Source organism: Girardinichthys multiradiatus, chromosome 19, assembly GCF_021462225.1.
Source record: "Girardinichthys multiradiatus isolate DD_20200921_A chromosome 19, DD_fGirMul_XY1, whole genome shotgun sequence".
NCBI classification, from domain to species: Eukaryota; Metazoa; Chordata; class Actinopteri; order Cyprinodontiformes; family Goodeidae; genus Girardinichthys; species Girardinichthys multiradiatus.
This window is the reverse complement of record NC_061811.1, coordinates 7787385-7811361: the sequence shown is the minus strand read 5'-3', so window position 1 is coordinate 7811361 and position 23977 is coordinate 7787385. Positions and strand designations below refer to the sequence as shown.

Below are 23977 nucleotides of genomic sequence, written 5' to 3'. Positions count from 1 at the left end.
CTCCTGGACAGAACATCTCACCCTTCATATGACACTGCATTATCACAGCTTCTTCCTCAGAAATCAAAAACCGCCACTGCTCTCAATGAAACACATCACTTTTACATTACACTTTGCTGAAATGCCTTTCATTTCAGTCTATGCTTGTTTGTTTTATTTTTTCCAAACCACAGCTAATTTCTTTCTGTTTGGGATCTTTACTGTTTGTACAGATCTATTTATGCGTATTTATATTCAAACAGAACAATTTTTAAAATTTTTATTAAATTATTTTCAGTGTTTACAACATTTCTCAGCCTAAACATTTAACTCTGTAACAACAAACCATATATAATTGTTGATACACGTATTTCTGAGGCCTATACCTATTTAACAAAGTTGTTACTTTGTTCAAAAACCTGCTGAATTAAATCCTGCGCTTTTATCGGTGCCCTCTAGTGGAACATCTCAGTACTACAAGTATGGAGCTAAATTGGGGCCATAAAGTTTGTTCAAACAAAAAACATTTAAACCTGAAAAATAAAAGTTTATTCAAACGAAATAAATTTTAACCCGAAAAATAAAAGTTTATTCAAACAAAAAAATTTAAACCTGAAACATTATTTTGAACCTCCCCCCAAAAAATTTGAAAACTGGAAAAAAGTTTTGCAACTGAAAAGAACTGCTGTGAAACTGGAAAAAAAAAAACTACTTTTCAGAAAGTTTTTTTTTTCGAACTTTCAGATTTTTTTTTCGGCTTCAAACTTTTGGCCCTGTTTTGGCGTGGGGGGCGGGGCCTCAGATCACGGGAGTGCAGAATCATGACTGACAGCTGTGAAAGGTGGTTATTAAAAACTAAACATTCACAAAACAAGAAATGCCTAACCCAGCGGTCCACCGGGGATTTCCCCAGTTGCCCCGTATGCCAGTTTGACCCTGGCTGTGAGTCACTTCACTAAATGAAGACCAAACAGGTTTAAATCAAAAATGCACCAGAAACCGAAACCCGAGTCCAGTCCATGTGAAAACAGGTCCAGGCTTAATTATGCAAGGATATTCGGAAAATACCGGCTCGTTTTGCATCTGGTTTCATTCCCGCCGCTTAGTCTGGCGGTTCTTTTGCTTGATGTTGAGAGCATGGGAAATCTCCAACACGGACTTAAAATGTTGTGCAAATCTGTCAAGATCATATTTTCTCCTTTGAGAAGTCGTGTTTTCACGTAAGCTGCTTCTATCGATCGGGGGGGGGGGGGGGTTCAAACTATGGCCCCAAATTAGCGCCAAATGCAAGTGGCTAGTTGGAAGATGTCTGCATGAGCCTTATAGGTGTTTTTATGAGTTAAAAGCCTTTTTTTGAAATGGTTACAAAAAAAAAAGAGTATATTTTAAAATATGGCCGAAAAGTAAATAACTTTACTTTAGATAAATCATATAGAAAAATAGGTAAAATTTGGAAATGAACTGTGCTACTTTAGGTACATAATTTAAATTAAATATATTTAAAAAATTTAATTAAGATTTAAATGCACTAAGAAAAATATTTTGATTAGAATTTAATATCAATATCTACTGTATACTGTCAATAAACAGTTTAATAACTTAATAATGTAACAACATTAATACTTTGAAAGGATTTATTTAACGCATTTAAACAAACAGTCATATTTCTAAAGTGAATAATTTTCTGACTTATTTTTTGAATGATGTTTCTGTCTGATTTGAGAATCGTTTTGATGCTTGTTGGAGAACCTACAACCTACCAAACTTATTAATTGAAATAAAGCAGCGATCCAGCAGACCAGCTGAGTGTTAAGGCCTGAATGTCAGGAGATAATGAAGTTGTTACCAACAACAGAAGGAAGGAAATTAAAACTCATAAACTAATCTAAATGTTGTGCTTGGTGAGTTTTTAATTTGATGACATCATTTAAAATCCCTGAGGCCTGATCCAGTCTCATTCATTGCAGCAGCAGTAATTACACAGTTCACTCTTTGTTAGACACCTCACTATGGCTTGTAAAAATAACCCAGTTAAACCCTACAGCATCTGGTGACACTACTTTAACATGTTACCTTTTATTTCATCCCACATTTATTCATGAAGAGACTAAACAGTGCTGTACCTGCACCGCAGCATCCTGAGAGAAGATGAAGGAGTTGATGTGAGACAAGGCAACCACATATAAGATGGGACACCAGGATAACTTCAGGGTTCCCATCACCAAAGCGCGAAAGTACAGACGAAGAAGAGGGAGAGAGTCTTCAGGCGGCAAGGTGAACCGCTCGACGGAGATGGACAACTTCAGATCAAGAGATAAAACATTAAGTCAGGTTATGAAGAAGGTTTTTTAATATCATATTTAAAAAGCAGCTGATGACATTACATGCTCCAGAGTGACACCCAGGGATCTCAGCATTCCCACATGTTCTCCGAAAACAGCCAGCCTCATGGAGGCGCTGTACCTCCTCTGCAGAGGCAAGAGAACCCAACAGCCAAAGAGCTTGTCTCCAAAAGACACAGCTTCATACTGGTCCAAAAGGGCTGTGTACAGGTCTTGGAAGGAGGCAAGACCTGGAGGAGGCACATCCAGGTCCAAAGAGTCCAATCTGGACTCCCTAAAAGCAAATAAATAAATGTTTATTAAGAGATCTCTGTCCTATTTTAGGTTCATAGTGTGGAAGTTTTCCAAGTTTTCACCTGGTGAGCATTCGGAACAGAGCCCAGGTCAGTCTCTGAACAGGTCTCTCCAGGAACAGATCACTGGAACAGAGGAAGACACAGGACAGGCGGGCGAGTTTGGCAATAGGAAGGATGACCTGAAGATAAAGAGAGGCACCAAAACTGATCAGCAATGTACAAAAGGGGACCGAACCAATAATTTTACATGGATTACACTGCCGCTTTATGGGAGGAAGCCGAAGTACAGGTGGAGAAGAAGCAAACCCAATGCAGGGGAACTTCTGAATACAAATTTTATCAGATATACTAAGGCTGACATAGATACTTGTGTGTGGGACACTTAAAACTGAAAGTGAAACTGACAGCATGACCTACTTTCTGATTATTTTTGCTAATAATTATCTAACCACTTGAAGGCACTCACAGAATAATGAATTCCTCGTACTCGTACTCGTCGTCTTCCGCTTTATCCGGGACCGGGTCGCGGGGGCAGCAGACTCAACAGAGACGCCCAGACGTCCCTCTCTCCAGACACCTCCTCCAGCTCCTCCAGGGGAAGCCCAAGGCGTTCCCAGGCCAGCCGAGAGACATAGTCCCTCCAGCGTGTCCTGGGCCGTCCCCTGGGCCTCCTCCCGGTGGGACGTGCCTGGAACACCTCCCAAGGAAGGCATCCAGGAGGCATCCGGTATAGATGCCCGAGCCACCTCAACTGGCTCCTCTCGATGTGGAGGAGCAGCGGCTCTACTCCGAGCCCCTCCCGGATGGCCGAGCTCCTCACCCTATCTCTAAGGGAGTGCCCGGCCACCGTACGGAGGAAGCTCATTTCAGCCGCTTGTATCCGGGATCTCGTTCTTTCAGTCATGACCCAAAGTTCATGGCCATAAGTGAGGGTAGGAACGTAGACCGACCAGTAAATTGAGAGCTTTGCTTTTCGGCTCAGCTCTCTCTTCACCACAACGGACCGGCACAGCACCCCCATTACTGTGGCAGCCGCACCGATCCGTCTGTCGATCTCCCGCTCCATTCTTCCCTCACTCGTGAACAAGACCCCGAGATACTTAAACTCCTCCACTTGAGGCAGGAACTCCCCTCCAACCTGAAGAGGACAAGCCACCCTTTTCCGGTCGAGTACCATGGCCTCGGACTTGGAGGAGCTGATCCTCATCCCAGCCGCTTCACACTCGGCTGCGAACCGCCACAGCGCATGCTGTAGGTTTTGGCTAGAGGGGGCCAGCAGGACCACGTCATCTGCAAAAAGAAGAGACGAAATCCACTGGTCCCCAAACCCGACCCCCTCCGGCCCTTGGCTGCGTCTAGAAATCCTGTCCATAAAAGTTATGAACAGGACCGGTGACAAAGGGCAGCCCTGCCGGAGTCCAACATGCACTGGGAACAGGTCCGACTTAGTGCCGGCAATGCGGACCAAACTCCTGCTCCGCTCGTACAGGGACCGGATGGCCCCTAGTAAAGGGCCCCCGATTCCATACTCCTGGAGCACCCCCCACAGGGCATCACGAGGGACACAGTCGAATGCCTTCTCCAGGTCCACAAAACACATGTGAACCGGTTGGGAAAACTCCCATGAACACTCGAGCACCCTGTAGAGGGTATAGAGTTGGTCCAGTGTTCCACGGCCGGGACAAAAACCACACTGCTCCTCCTGAAGCCGAGGTTCGACTATCGGTCGGACTCTCCTCTCCAATACCCTGGCGTAGGCCTTACCAGGGAGGCTGAGGAGTGTGATCCCCCTGTAGTTGGAACACACCCTCCGGTCACCCTTCTTATGAAGGGGGACCACCACCCCAGTCTGCCAGTCCAGAGGCACTGTCCCCGACCGCCACGCAATGTTGAAGAGACGTGTCAACCATGACAGCCCTACAACATCCAGAGACTTGAGGTACTCAGGGCGGATCTCATCCACCCCCGAAGCCTTGCCACCGCGGAGCGTTTTAACCACCTCGGTGACTTCAGCCTGGGTGATGAAAGAGTCCAACCCCGAGTCCCCAGCCTCTGTTTCCACCACGGAATGCGTGATGGCAGGATTGAGGAGATCCTCGAAGTACTCCTTCCACCGCCCGATAATGTCCTCAGTCGAGGTCAGCAGTATCCCGCCCCCACTATAAACAGTGTTGGCGAAGCACTGCTTCCCCCTCCTGAGGCGACGGACGGTTTGCCAGAATCGCTTCGAGGCCAACCGGTAGTCCTTCTCCATGGCCTCACCGAACTCCTCCCAGGCCCATGTTTTTGCCTCTGCCACAGCCCGGGCCGCAGCACGCTTGGCCTCATGGTACCCATCAGACGCCTCAGGAGTCCCACAAGCCAACCACAGCCGATAGGACTCCTTCTTCAGCTTAACAGCATCCCTTACTGCCGGTGTCCACCACCGGGTTCTGGGATTGCCGCCGCGACAGGCACCGCTGACCTTACGGCCGCAGCTACGGGCAGCAGCATCCACAATAGATGCGGAGAACATGGTTCACTCGGACTCTATGTCTCCAACATCCCCCGGGATCTGGTCGAAGCTCTCCCGGAGGTGGGAGTTGAATACATCCCTGGCCGAGGGCTCCGCCAGACGTTCCCAGCAGACCCTCACTATGCGCTTGGGCCTGCCAAGTCTGTCCGGCTTTCTCCTCCTCCAGCGGATCCAACTCACCACCAGGTGATGATCAGTGGACGGCTCAGTCCCTCTCTTCACCCGAGTGTCCAAAATATGCGGCCGAAGATCTGATGATACGACAACAAAGTCGATCATCGACCTCCTGCCTAGGGTGTCCTGGTGCCAAGTCCACTGATGGACACCCTTATGTTTGAACATGGTGTTCGTTATGGACAATCTGTGACTAGCACAGAAGTCCAATAACAAAACACCACTCGGATTCAGATCGGGGAGGCCATTCCTCCCGATCACGCCTGTCCAGGTGTTACTGTCGTTCCCCACGTGGGCGTTGAAGTCCCCCAGCAGAATAATGGAGTCCCCGGGAGGGGCACTATCCAGCACCCCCGACAGGGACGCCAAGAAGGCAGGGTACTCTGCACTACCACTCGGCCCGTAGGCTGAAATGATAGTCAGAGACCTCTCCCCAACCCGAAGGCGCAGGGATACGACCCTCTCATCCACTGGGGTAAACCCCAACACGAGACGGCTGAGCTGGGGGGCAACAAGCAAACCCACACCAGCCCGCCGCCTCTCCCCGTGGGCCACTCCAGAGTAGAACAGAGTCCAACCCCTCTCAAGGAGATGGGTTCCAGAGCCCACGCAGTGCGTGGAGGCGAGCCCGACTATTTCTAGTCGATATCTCTCGACCTCCCGCACAAGCTCAGGCTCCTTCCCCCCCAGCGAGGTGACATTCCACGTCCCTAGAGCCAGCCTAAGCATCCGGGGATCGGGCCGCTGAGGTCTCCACCTTCGTCCGCCACCTTCGTCCGCCACCCAATCCTCTTTGCACCGGTCCCTCACGGTTCCCCCTGCAGGTGGTGGGCCCACTGGGGGTTGGCCTCGCGTCTCTCGTTCGGGCTTGGCCCGGCCGGGTCCCGCGAGGAGCAACCCGGCCACCAGGCGCTCTCCGACGAGTCCCGACCCCAGGCCTGGCTCCAGGGTGGGACCCTGGCTCCGCCGTACCGGGTGACGTCACGTGCCTCGATATTTTGGTCCTCATGAGGGATTCTTGAACCACTCTTTGTCTGACCCATCACCTAGAGCCTGTTTGCCATGGGAGACCCTACCAGGGGCATTTAAGCCCCAGACAACATAGCCTCTAGGATCATTTGAGCACTCAAACCCCTCCACCACGTTAAGGTGGTGGTTCAAGGAGAGATTCCTTGAATTCCTATTCCCAGTTAATCTTTAAATAGGAAAAAATGTCAAATCCTTGCATCATAGTAGGTAGCACCCCATCCTGCTGCAGCACAAATTAATTTCCTCATGTTTATGTCTATGTAAAACGGATTTTTTAAAGGGCTTGCATACAGGGAAAGACAAGATACAATGTGGGAGCAACGCTAGTTCTTTGTTCTATGTACTATCTGTAGTTTATCTCATTTTTGGGCACTTGCTGAGCTCAGTCTAAATCCTTTTAATTCAGTTTCAATATAAAGATCCTTTTGGCCTAGTACCTTCAGAGCTTCTTCCCTCCAGACCTCCAGCAACAGCAACCATTGCAGACAATGGGTCACTCCCTGCAGAGATCCATGAGGCAGCTCCTCCACCGCCAACCCTCCACCTTCAGACACCCCGGTCCACTCGTACAGGCTGATCAGCGGGATGAAAGGCCAGTCGGACGGCAGTGTGGGGCCGGTGAGCTCTGGGAGGAGATGGGAATTGATCCATGGGTTGCGCCCCAGGAAAACGTCTCGGGATACGAGCACAGACTGTTCCAGGTAGGCCAGGTGAGTGAGGTAGCAGCCTCGTATGGAGGGCAGCTGGGTGCAGGCTTCTCTCAGAAGGGCCCCAACAGTCTGAAGAGACGGTGATGTTTGATGCTGGGTGTGAAGCTTCAGTTCCCCAAGTTCTACAGCCTCTGGTCCACCGCTGTGTCCCTCCCTGCAAAGCAAACAAACAGACATAAACCAAAGTCATGCTTACACATGTGTAATCTATCTAAATTATCATCTTTAAATTACTTCCTTTACAGAACATTTTATAGCTAAAATCTGGCAGGTTTGGACCTAGTTGCATCCATTCGTTGGTTATACCCTTCATTTCCATATATTTTACATCCAAGGATCGGTTCCTTCTTGTAATGAAAGAGATATAGAGAAATATTTCTGCAGAATGTCACTCATAAACCATCAGAAAACCTTGAGAACTGCTGATCGGGACAACTTAATTATAAAACATTTCCCACACAAGTCTAAACTGCTGCTGTCACTTTAACCGACAGGCAAGAGTCTGGTGGTGGGTTCATTTGGCCTCTGATCTGTGGCTCCTCCCACATTAATAAGCTGCAACATCTGATCATTATTTTCACATCTGAGTCTCTAGGTGAAGATATGCTATTAGCTTCCTCATAAATATAACAAATAACCCTGTTACATGGCATTTTTATGAGATAATCGTGATAGACACATTTATCAAAGAAGCTTCATTAAACAAGGAAAACATAAATGAATCCAAGCTAATTTTACAGCTTTGTCACAGGTATCCGACTCTCATTAGCCATCAAGCTGATGTTGGTTAATAATTATAGATTATTAATCCCAACTATGGGTTGGGATTAATAATAATCAATTATAGTTATTAATGAGGGGTAGTAGCCCAATAATCACAATACCATTTTAATATCTATTTGTTGTGAATGATTTTAGTTAGGAATTGTAAATTATGAATTACAATTTGTAATTATAATTTTTAATAAAGATTCATAATCAAATAATCATAACTGCACAACATGGGGTACACCCTGTACAGATCACCAGTCCATCACAGGGCAACACAGAGACACACAGGACAACCAACCATGCACACACACTCTTACCTTACTGGGCAATTTAGAGATACTAATTAAGTCACGTTTTGGACAGTGGGAGAAAGCTGGAGACAACCCACACATGCATGGTGAGAACCATAAAAAACTCCATGCAGAAAGACCAAAGGCTGGGATTCGAACCATGGACCTTTTAGCTGCAAACAAAAAGTGCTACAAACTGCACCACCGTGCAGCTCAAGAAGTTAATACAGCGTTTTGATTGTCAACACGGCATCTTGAACTATTTTGCTCAGATCCACTTATTGCTGTTGCCAGCAGCAAAAAAATATATATATTTAGAGTTTATTATTTATGTCCTTACTTCTCTATTCCTAGATATATATTTTTTTACAGCGGTTTTAAAACATTCGGGACATTCGAGCACATCACATTTTCCAAAGTGGGTTTTATAATTTTGTTGTTCCACAAAGGATGAAACATTACTCAGCAGAGCTGTTTAACTTTTTTGTCATCTGTTTGTAAAATTACAAAACAATTGAAGGAGTGGAAGGAATGTCTCTCGGCATCTGAAAAATACTCGGTTAAAGAACCTGTTTAAAACTGAGCCCCAAAAAAACCTGTGAAATTTCTTTCAATGACATTTTCAAACAGATGTGCATTTACAGTATCTGTGGGTTCTGTCAAAAACCAAAACCAGCAAAGAATAATTTCCATTTTTGTATACTTATCCAGGCTGGGAATCATCTCATAGTTTTTAAGACTGTTTAGGAGCCTTCGTATTATCAACCAACTCCCGTTCTAGATGTTCTTTCTGGTAGATGAAATCTTCTGACAAACACAAATCAGTTTCACCAATATGCAGATAATGTGCTGATATATTTATCTTAATCTCCTCATGTTCCCAGACTATTGAGGTCTTTGCTTTACGGCATAGATGATATAAATGTGGACGTGTCAGAATTTGTTGCAGTTTAAGACCATACTGAGATTTTTGTTTTTGGAAATCTTTTGTCTTTGGAAGTAGTGCTGGGCGATAAGACAATGCATATCGTGGGGATGATAGAAAAGTGTCTATTGTGCTACTTCTCTTCTATCCTTTCTAACATAATTTTATCAATTATTCAAGCAAATATTTCATAAAGAAGGCTATGATTAATGTATTAGTGTTGTCACTTTGCATACACCCAGTTTATATATGTGATAAACAAGAATAAAAAATAGGTTTTTTCGCAAAGAAGCTCCGTCTTGTGGTTTTGCGACATGACGCTGCTTTACATTATGTGACTCACACGCCGGTTTGCGACAGGCTTTACATTATTTAACTCATGAGTGCTGAAAGATGGAGGCGCCAGAGGCTGAAGTCTCATACCCGGGGTTGCAACAAACAGAGACAGGTACGGAGGCAGCCCAAGAAGAAGCTCTTTTACCAAAAATGTGGGGTACGTCTGTGATTTGGATACATTTTGGGTTCAAGAAGCTGCTACTGCAGCTCTACCTCTACCTCATCTGTTGTCATTTGATACACATATATTGCTGCACTAAAATGTATTTTTCTCATCTGTGACAGTTCAGTTAAATGTTACAGAGCCCGCGAGGTGACATGGGGGAATTTATTTTCTTTTGCGTCCCCATGCAATACTTTTGCGTTCAGTCGCGATTCGTTGTGGGAGAGTTTCCAAACCAGATAACTGCAAAAATAAAACAAACACTACACCCATTTTTGAGATTTATTGAGTTTTATTTTGAAATCAGCCTTAAATAAAAGGATCTTCAATCAGACTTAAAGACAGTTTTTATCCACAAGCTGTCAAACTACTGAACTCTGGACAATAATGCTGCTTGAAACCACATCTGTGACACTTTATTTGCTTATTACTGATGCGTGATGTGTACTTTCTTTTGCATGACATTAGTGCTTTTGTTTTTATCGTGATTTGAACGGTTCTTCTTATCCTAAGCCTTTAATCGCATTGTTGACTGCATGTTAACCTGCATATGACAAATAAACCATATTAATGCCATATCAATGCTGTTTGTTTTGTGAGCAGTTTGTCATCTGTGCTGCTGTTCCAAAATGCACAGCTTTATCAAAGCGATTAACAACTTTTGTCCCCATGTCCCCTCACGGGCTCCGTAAAATGTCACTTTAAAATAATCAGAATCAGAATCAGAATCAGAAAAGCTTTATTGCCAAGTACGTTTTTGGACATACAAGGAATTTGTTTTGGCGTAGTCGGTGCAATACATTACAAAGTTGGAAAAAAATAAGCAATGATATTATTTTGTCATATTTTTCAGAGAATAACAGAGAAATTGGGGGTATATCGTGATATATATTATTGTGATATAAAATAGTCTGTATTGTGATATATGGTTTTTTCCATATCGCCCAGCACTATCTGGAAGTCTTGTTTCAGTAATGGATGAAAGAGATGCCAAAAACCTTGAAGTCATTTTTGACAGCGATCTCAGCTTTAACTTCCTTCACATTAACACAAAGGGTTGGAGCATGCTTAGTGAAACTGACACTAAAAAAGCTTTAGTTTCATCTGCAGATGATTATTGTAGTTCCCTACATGTTGGCCTTCCAGAGTAATCCATCACAAACCTGCAACAAGTTCAGAAGAGCGCTGCCAGAATGTTAGTCGGCACAGGAAGGAGCGAGCGCTTTACTCCCACACCGGCTCCCTCTAGCTTTTAGACCTAGTTTTAAAGGTAAGCTTCTACAATATCTGGAAAGTGAAACATAAAAAATGAAAATCAGTCTTTTCATTGTTTTCCAAACAGCATAATTTGTTTCCAATGCTGCGGGAAGGTAACACTGTACCAAATCTAGCTCACCATCTTGAAGCCTGTAACACTCTATGGCTGTAAACGGATAATGGATTGTTTTCATTACAAAAACAAGACATTCCTAGCATTAATATGTCGAACAGATTTGCGGTGGGCAAACCTTTTGAAGACTTTACCTACAGATTCTCTACGCAGTAAATGTGGTGAGCTCCGTGAAAGTAAACATAGGTGGAGAAAACAGAAATGTCCTCACCCTGCAAACAGTCCGTCTGTTAGAAACATCTTGCCCTCAAGGTTATTTTACAATAACAGCAGAAAGTACGACCTGAATGCTGCACGAAATTTTAGCTTTAAGAATTGCAGTTTTTGTCAGAAGAGGTCATTTCCTACTGTGGTCTTTGCCGTTTTTTCTGTCTTACTATTTTAACTATTTCAAACATGGAAATTTATATAACTGCCTTGAGTTACAAGTCTGAACAAATTAAAAAATGTATAATGATTTTTTGTCCTTGATTTTCTTATCTGTTTTTAAATGTGTTTATGCCCTCACCTCTAAACCTCAGTGACACGATCAATGGGTACGTTCCAGCTAGACCTAGAAGGTCATCTAATGGTATTCTACCAGAGAAACCAAGACTCAAATAAACAGGGAAAAGGTTGCTTTTATTTAATAAGGTCCAGACATCTAAAACTCTGTCCCAGAGACTCTTTTAGTCGTAAAACTGTATTATTATTATTATGCTTTAATTACTTTTACTTCGGTTCATAAAAACGGCATAATTTAGACCCTTCTTGAAGCTTTAAACTGAGAAAATTAAAGGTTTTGCTTACGATAAAAAGTCCTTGCTGAAGATAACAGTGGAGAGCAGCTCATGTGCCAAGTATTCACTGCCCGGAAGTAACCAGGGAAGAAGCACCAGGGCCACCTGGTGGTACAATGAGGCATGTTTGGCTACTTCAGGCTCAATTGGAACCTGAAGAAAGTGAAAAAGCGTAGAAATACATCAAATATATGAATCTCATATGCAAACTGTTCTGCAGATTTGTAAAACAACCACAGCAGCATTTTCAGACACTGTAAATGTAACTGTACTCTACAGCTCAGCATGAATAGAGTTTAAATCCAATCCAGACTCACCAGTCTGTGCGCCAGCCGGAGAAGCAGGTAGAGGACGTGGTGTTCATGGCGAAGGAGCCAAGACCCGCTGTGGGACAGTGTGGGTGAGGCGTGGCTGCAGCTGTGCAGGTAACTAATCACAGGCTCTGACAGCACGAGGGCTGCGAACTACAGAGGTGAAGAGTGGATCAGAGCTGAAAACATTGTTAAATCTGAGGTTTGCTTTGCCCAAAATGCAGCAAACATTAACCAGACTAAGCAGTACTGTAATATTAACACTGCATTCTGAGAGTACATTACTGACACTGTTTTTACATAGATCTACCTTTCTACTGAGACCTTTATGGATCTCTGTGATGGTTTCAAACAGGAGTCCCAGTCCAGTCAGGAGAGGAAAAGGACAGCTGGGAACTACCAGTCCTGGACGATCCCTCCATCCTGGACAAGCCAAACCAGGAAGGTTGGGCGTAGTCTCTGGACTCAGAGGACTTGACTCAACATTACACACAACCGAGGAGGACCTGAAGTAAACAGAGGCAGCGGGTGTAGCTCAAGTTGAATAAAAAAAAAAAATGAATTAACAAATTTTCTGAGGAAAAAATGATAAAAATAAACCCTTTCTATGTTTGCTATACGCACAACAAGCACATTAGAGAGTTCTGCTTATCAGGGAATCCAATTAACCTGAGATTCTTTATTTGGCCTTGCACCACGCTGTGACACATGAGAGGGAGGAGAACCTCCGACGTCAGAAGCTCCAGGTCCTGTAGAGTCTCCACTGGCCTGAAGCAGGTCTGTGGAAAATAAAAACAGTTCCTGACGTAACTGATATTTCCACATCCAAATATCCGCAGCTTTGGAGTCCGTAACACAGATCCAGTGATATGTTTACATTCACTGATCTTCACACTGAGGTCAGATTAATGTTTGGCTTTTGATGAACAAGAATTGATTTTGAATTTATTGTGGATTTCTTCACATCTACACAGTCAGAATTATACAGGTTCAAATATATACATACACCTATAATGTCCTTCAGGAGGTTGACCCTCTACCACATGCTTTTTAAACACATAAAGAGTTCAGTTAAATTAGTTGGGTTATTGGTACAAATCTGGCTTTTAAGCAAGATCCACCGATTTTAACATGGTTGAGTTCAGGGGCCACGCAGAGGCTCAGTGTTAGCCTGCTTTAACCCTTTAATAACCAGCATGGACGTGCGTTTGGGAACAAATGTTTCAACCCTCTAATTGTTGAAGTGATGCAAGCTGAATATTTTTGGAGGTACTCCTACCTGATTAAGCAGTGAAACAGTCCCTCAGAATGATGGTACCACCACCATGCCTGACAGTGTTCTTAGGTTTGAAAACCTCACATTGGCTTCTCCAAACATACTTCTTGTCACTGTGGCCAAATAACTCCATCTTTGTCTCGTCTGCCAATAAAACCTTTGAGTTGTTTATGTGTGCAGCTGCAAATTTCAGTTTGACTTCAAGATTACATCTTTACAGCATTCATTTATTTCCTGGTCAGCCTTCTCTCAGCCCATGTTGAATTTAAACTGGTTTCATTGGTTCCTCACAGTCTTGAGCCTTGGTGGTTCCTGACAGTCCCAACAGTTTCCTTTAATCTAAGGGGCCAGTTTGGGTCAGACAGTTGATACTTGGACACAGCTGGTTGTGCAAACAGGAATCCATATATAAATCCCAACAGTCTTGGAGTGGCCAAAGAGGCTTAGACAATTATGAACTAGTTTTAAAGTCTGGGGTTGAAAAAAATCCAGTCCAAGAATCTGGTTATGGTGCAACTTGCTAGGAAACCTTTAACCAAATATTAGGGGAGCTATACAGTATTTCCATATTTGAGCCTGTATAGCCGGTGTGGATTAGAGAAAAAGCCACTATGAATTTAAACGTGCACCTAATTCTTGTTTCTAAAAATCATTGAAGTTGTATGTTGTACAGCAGTTTGACCATGGAAAAAGAAACGCTCAAATAAATCATTAAAAACCCAAATTTAACATGATACTCATGCCGATGATGAGTGGATGTAAACTTCCAACCAGCACAACTTTACACAGTAACCACATAGGAATACCTGTCTGGTGAGATGATGGTAGTAAGCTTGTAGATAGACTAGATAAGCAGGTATTAGAGTCAGGACGCTGTCTTTCTGAACTGGATCATCAAGGCATTTGACTGCACCCTTCAAATGTCCCAACAAGAGCGGCTGCAAACCAGCAACATGACCCCAGGACACAGGAGGTGGAGGGGGACATTCCTCTCCTTGAGCTCTGTGGTAACAACAGAGAAAGCAGCATGCAGATGTGGGACATTCATCAAACAAGAATAGTATAGTCACCATGTCCCTCCTCAGTACCTGACCATGCCGGACTGGAGCTCCTGATGGCAGCCAGCGGTGTGTGTGACTTGTGTGAGCAGAGAAAGCAGAGCTGAGAGACGGTGCAGCTGCAGAGACAACAGAGAATCTGGTGCTGACAGCGTGCTGTGAACAGCCTGCAGCGTCCTCACCAAGGCTGGGTACAGGTCTCTGGGAACACAACAGAAAATAACTGACCTACGTCTTGTCACATAAAATAAAAGCCATGATGTTCAGCAAAAACACTCTACCCAATGATTCTGTCACAGCGATTACGCTTTGTAACTTCTATAAAGTCACTCTAAACTCAACAAAATGTCCACACCCCAGCATTATTTGGAGCAGAAGAGATTAGAGGAGAGAGCACTCCCATCAGAAAAACAAATAGTCTGAAGTTCTGCAGTTGCAACGTGGCTTAAGGACAACATTTGGAGCGGCTATCACAAAGCTATATTTGTGGGCAGAGCCAAAAAGGTGTGAGTAAGATGCCCTACAAAGCCTGGAGGAAAGGGCCAAGATACCAACAAACTATTGTGAGAAGCTAAATGTTCTGCAACAGGTTTCCCATAGAATATTATTTGTTTTAGTTCTCTACTCTGTGGTTATCTCTCATATTACTGTATTTTTCCACTGCATCTTCAGGAAACACACAGAAAAAAACAGACTTCTACTTCAAATCGGCACTACTGACACAAGTTAACTTACATGTACAGTTGGCAGGCCTGTCCATAGCCAGCTGCTACAGCCCACAGCCTGTAGGCCTCAGTGGTGATCCTGAGGGCCTCGTTGGGGTCCATCAGCAGCTCATTGAGCTCGGCACTCAGGAGGCAGGACAAGCGTTCCCGGACTCCCAGTGAGTTCAACTGGGGCAGCAAGAGCAGGAGAAACACTTTTAAAATCACGGCAGGCTTGTTTGCACAATTCCTACACAAGGTCAGTGAAGATGCTTCACAGGTAACCCACATTAAGGACATAAAACAAAAATAAAAGAATTAAAGAAATCATTAAAAGTCACATAAGAAGGGAAACATTAAAATTCTAATTTAAAACAAAGAAAAGCAAAAGCATAATAAAAAAATGAACTGATGAGGTAATCCGACATGTATGGGAAAGCTGCAGCAGAAAATGTTTTTAGTCTTGATTTAAACAGGTAGGTGTGTCCAGAGCTGAGGAGTACAGACGTGAAATGCTGCCCGGGAGAAGACAAATAAACAAGGGACCAAAAACAATGACTTCTGTTTTATCTTTACTACGAGGGAAAAACTTCTGACCAGTCCTTTCTATGATATTATGGATTCACTTACTGGTCATGTGGTGACACTGAAATTAAACGTTGTGTGTCACCAGTGTACGTATGGTAGGAGATGTTTTAGTTTTCTATAACCTGATTTAGTGGAGCATGTAGAAAATGTGGCCCCGAGAACAGAGCCTTGAGGAACCTCGCATGTGATTTATGTTCAGTCACATTTATAACTGCCAAAAGACACAAAAGAGTCACAGTTTTGCCAAGCAAGATCTGAACCAAACATTCAAATATACTTATTAAAACATACACACAAATTACTGCTTTACACAGTTAGTCTACATGCAGATAGATTTAGTTTGTTGGACCCATTAACTGGAATCTACTCAATTCATCAGAATTTCAAAATCCAGAAAGAAACTACATGATATGCTCCAAGGGAGGATGGTTTGTCCCATCATGCTGCTGGGTATGTAAATATCTAAACATAGATGCAGTTTTATCATGTCCACCATGACCACCTATGCAACACATTGCACGTTTACCAGTCTGGCACACGCATGTCTCCCAGAGGTCGCCAAAACCCTCATGAGCTTCATGGCGTTGGCCACAGGGTGTCCATAAGCAGACAGAAGACTGAGTGATGAAGGGGACTTCCAGGAAGTGGGAAGAAACTCAGACGATACAGTCTCCATCAGACGAGGACAGTCCAACACCTGAGTGTGAAATGCAGCACAGAGTCATCCAGCTGTCCCATGTTTGACTCTGTTAAGCTGCCCATGTGCATCTTACCTGGGTGGCAGATGATGAGGAGTGCCGGGCGACACGTGTCAGGATGTGCAGGACGTCCTCAACCACGCGAGGGGATGGTCGGACTACCTCGAGAACGTAGCGCAGCCTGGGAAGCAGCTTCATCTTCAGCAGACCCTAAAACAAGGACCAGTGTTCGGTTTCTATCTGCAGAACATAAAAATGTTACAAATATGCAAACAGTAAACACCGCTGATTGTTACCTTAACAACATCCTGCCTGGCAACATCATAATCACTCTTCCTTTCTTCTTTTTCCATGGCTGTCTCCTTCATGCTTTCATTCAGCCCTTCATCCTCTTCATCTTCCTCCTGTGCGGATGGCAGCAGTGGGAAGGACGCTAGGCCACGAAACCAGGAAAAGGTGCAGTCCAAGCACTCCTGAAACAAACCAAAAAACATTTCTGTACAGAAGCACTGCAAAAAAAATGTATTCAGTATGACCAACTGTGTTTTGACTGAAAAATCAATGAAGACAGAGTGAGGACAATGTTTGCAGTAATTACTGACTCATAATTAAATCTTACTTCATCTTCTGCGCACACAAGGAGCGCTTTAAGTGCATGCACAGCAGCAGACATCACTCCTTCAATGCTATCGTCCAGTGCAAAGCGGAGCAGGAAGAGCAGGCCTGCATCAAGCAGACTGGATGTGACACTGCCTCTCAGAATTGTCTGGTACTCTCCAGCTCGTGCCTGTAAGATTAAAGAGTGAGTCTCTGCAGGGATCTCTGTAGGTATGCATGACACTGTGTGTGCAGGTTTGTGTACTTTTGTGAGGATGCAGGCGAGAGTGTTGAGAGCCAGACTTCTTTGCTGGATAAGCTGACTCCGAGACAGCAGGAACAGTTCCTGCAGGGAGTAACCAGCTCTCTGGGGAAAGAGTGTGAAACCAGAACAAGATGTCATTGTTTTCTTAACTAGTATTTCAACTGACTCATAGGCAAAGACGGACAACAGGTCATCTTATGCATTTAATGCAACAGACCTCAGGCTCCTCTCCATGGTGGTGCAGGCCTAAGTGGGTCGGCAGATCTTCTGAGGGAGGAATTAAGGTCCCCGCGAAATCAAAACGAGCCTGCATGGCCTTTTAGGACACAGCAGAAGCCATATAGCATGTTGATTAACACACACATTTGTGAGTAGCAAAATATTGCTGTCAAAATATTAGTCTCTGCAATATCAATATTGCAAAGAACTGTTCAGAAATAAATATTTGCTGGCTGTTTCATTAAAAAAATTCACAGTTTGCATGCAAACAATACATTCAGCCTGCAGTGGACCCCCACAGTTGAAACAAATCATAATGCCAAACATGTCAAAGGTCACAGAGCGTGTTGCATGCATCATAATGACTGATTGGAAAGTGAGGAGTAAGGAAAATGTAGATTTATCACAACTGAAACAATCATTGCAATATTTAATAATGATATAGAAATAACATGACTCTTAATTCTTAACCGATAAAAGCAGCAATAAAAATAAAGTGGCACTGTTCAGCTGAGGTCACCTATTACCTTTTTGGTTCCTTTCTTTCTGGGTGAAGGCAAGTCTCTGATCCACTCCAACTTCTCTGGCTCCAAGGTATCCATGTGAACCCATTCCTTCTGGGGCTTCACTGGGAGATCCTCCTCTGAATTCATACATATTAACACTCAATGAACATGAAACAAACAGTACAGGGTTTATAAAATAATATTTTGAAGATAAAAGATGTCTCAAATCTAGTAAAGTGCAGCTGAAGCAGGAGAGGTGAGGTTGACTAGTGGCATAGTTTATCACTCTACTGGATGCAGTAACAAAAAGCACCACTAGAGGTCTGTAAAATGTCTTTTTTGTGCCTAGTTTTGTACATAGTTGTATGTAGGTATTTAATAGGACTTTTATAGTTATTTTATTTAGTTTTTGCATATAATTATTGCATAGTGTAAATGTGGCTTATGTATAGAGTTATCGTGTGCAAACAGTGTGGTTATTTAAATTTGATGTTGATTGATGTATTTATAATTTATTACTCTTATTTTATATTCACTTTATTTAGTGGTAAGGGTATTTATATTGTTTTTCAGATTTTCTGCATTTATTTGTACTTTGTTGAGCTTGTAAATTGGGAGACATGTTATCTTATAAACTAAATTGAAATTTTAAATAAATATTTATTTATGTGTTGATTAAAAAAAATCTGATGCATCTGTAATAATTAAAATGTCTCAATAATGTATTAAATGCACAATTAAATAACCAACCGTCAGATTTTTGCGTGTATTGAATTGCGGTACTTTTGGACCTCAATAAAGGTAGAGATTAAATCGTTTAACTGAAATATCTTACCAGTCAAAGGTGGTGGTGGTTTCACCTCCTTTTCCTCCTCCATCTCCACCTCCTCTGGAGTCTGGCACAACACAGCAGCACTGTGGGACTCTCTGCTCTCTGCACGTTCAACAGGAGGATCTTCTGTGCTGCATCTATCTGCTGCTGTGTCCTCAGATGGGGAACTAGGCGACAGAGCACTCTCAGATTTACGTGATCTGATAAACTCCACCAGTCTGGGATCTGGGAAGGACATTAAATCATGTGTTGCACAAACGTGGAACAAAAACAATCAAATCTGTTTCATGTAGTTGTTTTGGAAATACAAGGAAAAATACAGGAAAAACATTATTTTAACTTCAAGTTCATTTTAGTTCTCACCGAGCTGGGATAAAAGCTTTTTTTGCTCCTCCAGAATCTCAGATTTAGACATTGCTTGGAGCTTCGCCTGGTTCTCCCTGTGGATCCTCAGGGTCTCTCCTGAACTGTCTGGGCCCTGAAGGCCGTCACCGGACACCAACCTAGCACCTGAGTCCAAAGGTATTTATAGTATTAAAAGAGTAGAGAGGAGAAATTGAGTGAACTGTTTTTTCTTAAATAAGCAGCTTTTAAAGAGGTGTACATTTTAATGCTACTCACAATCACCAGCGTCAACAGGGAGGATCCGTTCTACGGGTTCAGGCTTCTGAGGAGCTTCAGCTGAAGATGGTTTCAGTGTTTTGTCTTCTTTTAGTCTCTGAGCTGCAATCTGACGAGCAAAAATGCTCCTCTTCCCTTTGAATGATGAAGATGGTACCTGTAGGTCCATTAGAATATTACCATAATCATTTTACAGTGGCTTGTAAAAGTATTCATACCCCTTGGACCTTTCCACATATTGTCACATTATAACCACAAACATAAATAGAAACATGGGACAAACATATTTTATTGGAATTTTATGTGAAAGACCAAAACAAGGTGGTATACAATTGTGAAGTGGAAAGAATATAATATTTTACAAAAAAAAAAACTGAAAAGGTCATTGTGTCAAAGTATTCACCGCCATGAGTCAATACTTTGTGGAACAATCTTCTGCTGCAATTGCAGCTGCAAGTCTTCAAAGGTTTGTCTCTACCAGCTTTGCACATCTAGTGACTGAAATTTTTGCCCATTCTTCTTTGCAAAACAGCTCACGCTCAGTCAGATTAGGAGAGCGTTTGTAAACAGCAGTTTTCAGATCTTGCCACAAATTCTCGATTGAGTTTAGGTCTGGACTTTGACTGGGCCTTTCTAACACATGAATATGTTTGGTTTTAAACCATTCCATTGTAGCCCTGGCTTTATGTTTAGGGTCGTTGTTCTGCTAGAAGGTGAACCTCCGCCCCAGTCTCAAGTCTTTTGCAGACTCCAACAGGTTTTCTTCCAAGATCGCTCTGTATTTGGCACCATCCATCCTCCCATCAGCTCTGACCACCTTCCCTGTCCCTGCTATAGAGAAGCACCACCAGAGCATGATGCTGCCACTGCCATATTTTACAGTGGGGATGGTGTGTTTAGTGTGATATGCAATGTTTTGTATTTAGGCCAATAAGTTACATTTTGGTCTTGTCTGACCAAAGCACCTTCTTCTACATGTTTGCTGTGTCTCCAACATGGCTTCTGGAAAACTGCAAACAGGACTTCTTATTGGTTTCTTTTAACAATGACTTTCTTCTTGCCACTCTTCCATAAAGACCACATTTGTGCAGTGCACGACTAACAGTTGTCCTGTGGGTACAGATTCCCTCACCTGAGCTGTGGATCTCTGCAGTTCATCCAGAGTCACCTTGGACCTCTTGGCTGCATCTCTGATCAGTGCTCTCTTTGTTCGTCCTGTAAGTTTAGGTGGACGGCCTTGTCTTGGTAGGTTTACAGTTGTGTCATACTCTTTCTATTTCCGGATGATGGATTGAACAGTGCTCCGTGAGATGAAATCTTTTTAGACATCTCCACAACTTTATCCCTGACCTGACTGGTGTGTTCCTTGGACTTCATTAGGCTGTTTGCTCCCCAATATTCTCTTAACCAACCTCTAAGGCCGTCACAGAGGAGCTGTATTTGTACTGAGATTAGAGGTGGATTATATTTAGTCATTAGCAATCATCAGGCAACTTCTGAAGGCAATTGGTTGCACACTGCACTTTTCAGTTTTATATTTGTATAAAATGTTTTAAATAAAGTATAATTTTCTTTCCACTTCACAAATGTATACCACCTTGTTTTGGTCTTTCACATTAAATTCCGATAAAATATATTTGTTTGTGGTTGTAATGTGACAACACGTGGAAAAGTTCAAAGGGTATGAATACTTTTACAAGCCACTGTATATCTCAGACTCATGTAACTGGTTATTTTCATTTGAGGAACAGTGCCTTGCAAAAACTAATTAGATCAAAATAGCTTCTAAACATTTTGTCAATTCACCAAAAACTTAAAGGTATTTCATTAAGATTTTATGTGAAAGTCCAACACAAAGTATTGCATTATTGTAAATTAGAAGAAACACTCTAGCTAGCACTGCACATCATTCTAACGACACCATGTGAACATTGAAACATGGTGTTGGGAGCATCATACTGTCAGGATGCCTTTCCCCAGAAGGGACAAGGAAGATGCTCAGAGTTGATGGGAAATGGATGAAGCTAAATACAGAACAATCCTAGAAGATCCTGGTAGAGGCTGAAGAAGACTTGAGACCAGGGCGGAGGTTCACCTTTTATTAGGACAGCGACCCAAAAATCCAGCCAGAACTACAATAGAATGGTTGAAATCACAGCTAATTCATGTGTTAGAATGGCCCAGTCAATGTCCATACCTAAATCCAATTGGGAATGTGTAGCAAGATATAAAACTGATGTTCACATATGGTCTCCATCCAATCTGACAGCCTGAGCTATTCTCCTAAGAAGAATGGGCTGACATTTTAGGCTGTAGATGTCCAAAGCTGGTAGAGACAGACCCCAGAGACTTGCAATCATAACTGCAGTGTATGGTGGCTCTACAGAATGTTGATTCAAGGGGGCTGAATATAAATGCAGGTCACACTTTTAAGGCTCTTGTTTGTAAGAAAATCTGGAAGTCTAGTTTTCACTGGACTCACAATGATCCTATTTTCCAAATCATTTACGTTATGGTATTTGTTGACTTTTAGTAAATGCATTGACACAATTTGATTTTTCTTTATCAACATTTAATTTGTGTTTCATCCACCAAGCAGTAAACTTATTGAGAAATAATTTAAAAACCAATAAATACTACAACAAAATTATATACATATATCTATATCTATATGTACATAGATATATCTATATATTTATATATATATATATATATATAAATATATAAATATATATATATATATATATATATATATATAAATATATATATATATATATATACAGGGGTTGGACAATGAAACTGAAACACCTGTCATTTTAGTGTGGGAGGTTTCAAGGCTAAATTGGACCAGCCTGGTAGCCAGTCTTCATTGATTGCACATTGCACCAGTAAGAGCAGAGTGTGAAGGTTCAATTAGCAGGGTAAGAGCACAGTTTTGCTCAAAATATTGAAATGCACACAACATTATGGGTGACATACCAGAGTTCAAAAGAGGACAAATTGTTGGTGCACGTCTTGCTGGCGCATCTGTGACCAAGACAGCAAGTCTTTGTGATGCATCAAGAGCCACGATATCCAGGGTAATGTCAGCATACCACCAAGAAGGACGAAGCACATCCAACAGGATTAACTGTGGACGCAAGAGGAAGCTGTCTGAAAGGGATGTTCTGGTGCTAACCCGGATTGTATCCATAAAACATAAAACCACGGCTGCCCAGATCACGGCAGAATTAAATGTGCACCTCAACTCTCCTGTTTCCACCAGAACTGTCCGTCAGGAGCTCCACAGGGTCAATATACACGGCCGGGCTGCTATAGCCAAACCTTTGGTCACTCATGCCAATGCCAAACGTCGGTTTCAATGGTGCAAGGAGCGCAAATCTTGGGCTGTGGACAATGTGAAACATGTATTGTTCTCTGATGAGTCCACCTTTACTGTTTTCCACACATCCGGGAGAGTTCCGGTGTGGAGAAGCCCCAAAGAAGCATATCACCCAGACTGTTGCATGCCCAGAATGAAGCATGGGGGTGGATCAGTGATGGTTTGGGCTGCCATATCATGGCATTCCCTTGGCCCAATACTTGTGCTAGATGGGCGCGTCACTGCCAAGGACTACCGAACCATTCTTGAGGACCATGTGCATCCAATGGTTCAAACATTGTATCCTGAAGGTGGTGCCGTGCATCAGGATGACAATGCACCAATACACACAGCAAGACTGGTGAAAGATTGGTTTGATGAACATGAAAGTGAAGTTGAACATCTCCCATGGCCTGCACAGTCACCAGATCTAAATATTATTGAGCCACTTTGGGGTGTTTTGGAGGAGCGAGTCAGGAAACGTTTTCCTCCACCAGTATCACATAGTGACCTGGCCACTATCCTGCAAGAAGAATGGCTTAAAATCCCTCTGACCACTGTGCAGGACTTGTATATGTCATTCCCAAGACGAATTGACGCTGTATTGGCCGCAAAAGGAGGCCCTACACCATACTAATAAATTATTGTGGTCTAAAACCAGGTGTTTCAGTTTCATTGTCCAACCCCTGTACATATACTGTATATACACGTAAACAGGAGCGGAGGATACCTGACTGCCAGTTTCCGAACGGTGCAGTACTTTGGGAAAAGCCAGGCCTGTAAACGCTGGTAGAGATACTGGAACACAGCTGGTGTCCCTCTCCTTCAAGTAAGCAACAACTTTAAAAAACACTAATGCATATCTTCAGTTTTTTTCTCAACAGGTCCTTCTCAAAATATTAGCATATTGTGATAAAGTTCATTATTTTCCATAATGTCATGATGAAAATTTAACATTCATATATTTTAGATTCATTGCACACTAACTGAAATATTTCAGGTCTTTTATTGTCTTAATACGGATGATTTTGGCAAACAGCTCATGAAAACCCAAAATTCCTATCTCACAAAATTAGCATATTTCATCCGACCAATAAAAGAAAAGTGTTTTTAATACAAAAAACATCAACCTTCAAATAATCATGTACAGTTATGCACTCAATACTTGGTCGGGAATCTTTTTGCAGAAATGACTGCTTCAATGCGGCGTGGCATGGAGGCAATCAGCCTGTGGCACTGCTG

The 23977-nt window shown here is 42.8% G+C and overlaps 1 protein-coding gene across 1 annotated transcript in view; it reads right to left on the bottom strand.

The window, feature by feature from the left end:
• Positions 1-23977, bottom strand: part of rpap1 (RNA polymerase II associated protein 1) — a 31796-nt gene that overhangs the window by 5419 nt on the left and 2400 nt on the right. The window contains exons 4-25 of the mRNA XM_047345480.1: positions 23466-23558; positions 19375-19531; positions 19117-19263; positions 18757-18978; positions 17943-18058; positions 17414-17512; positions 17197-17298; positions 16954-17121; positions 16631-16807; positions 16410-16544; positions 16163-16333; positions 15080-15237; positions 14375-14545; positions 14093-14288; positions 12680-12789; positions 12321-12516; positions 12017-12163; positions 11710-11852; positions 6773-7199; positions 2678-2796; positions 2364-2595; positions 2103-2279 (exon numbers count right to left, since the gene is read on the bottom strand). Of these exons, the coding sequence (XP_047201436.1) occupies positions 2103-2279; positions 2364-2595; positions 2678-2796; positions 6773-7199; positions 11710-11852; positions 12017-12163; positions 12321-12516; positions 12680-12789; positions 14093-14288; positions 14375-14545; positions 15080-15237; positions 16163-16333; positions 16410-16544; positions 16631-16807; positions 16954-17121; positions 17197-17298; positions 17414-17512; positions 17943-18058; positions 18757-18978; positions 19117-19263; positions 19375-19531; positions 23466-23558 (3663 nt within the window). The remainder of the gene's footprint in view (positions 1-2102; positions 2280-2363; positions 2596-2677; positions 2797-6772; positions 7200-11709; positions 11853-12016; positions 12164-12320; positions 12517-12679; positions 12790-14092; positions 14289-14374; positions 14546-15079; positions 15238-16162; positions 16334-16409; positions 16545-16630; positions 16808-16953; positions 17122-17196; positions 17299-17413; positions 17513-17942; positions 18059-18756; positions 18979-19116; positions 19264-19374; positions 19532-23465; positions 23559-23977) is intronic.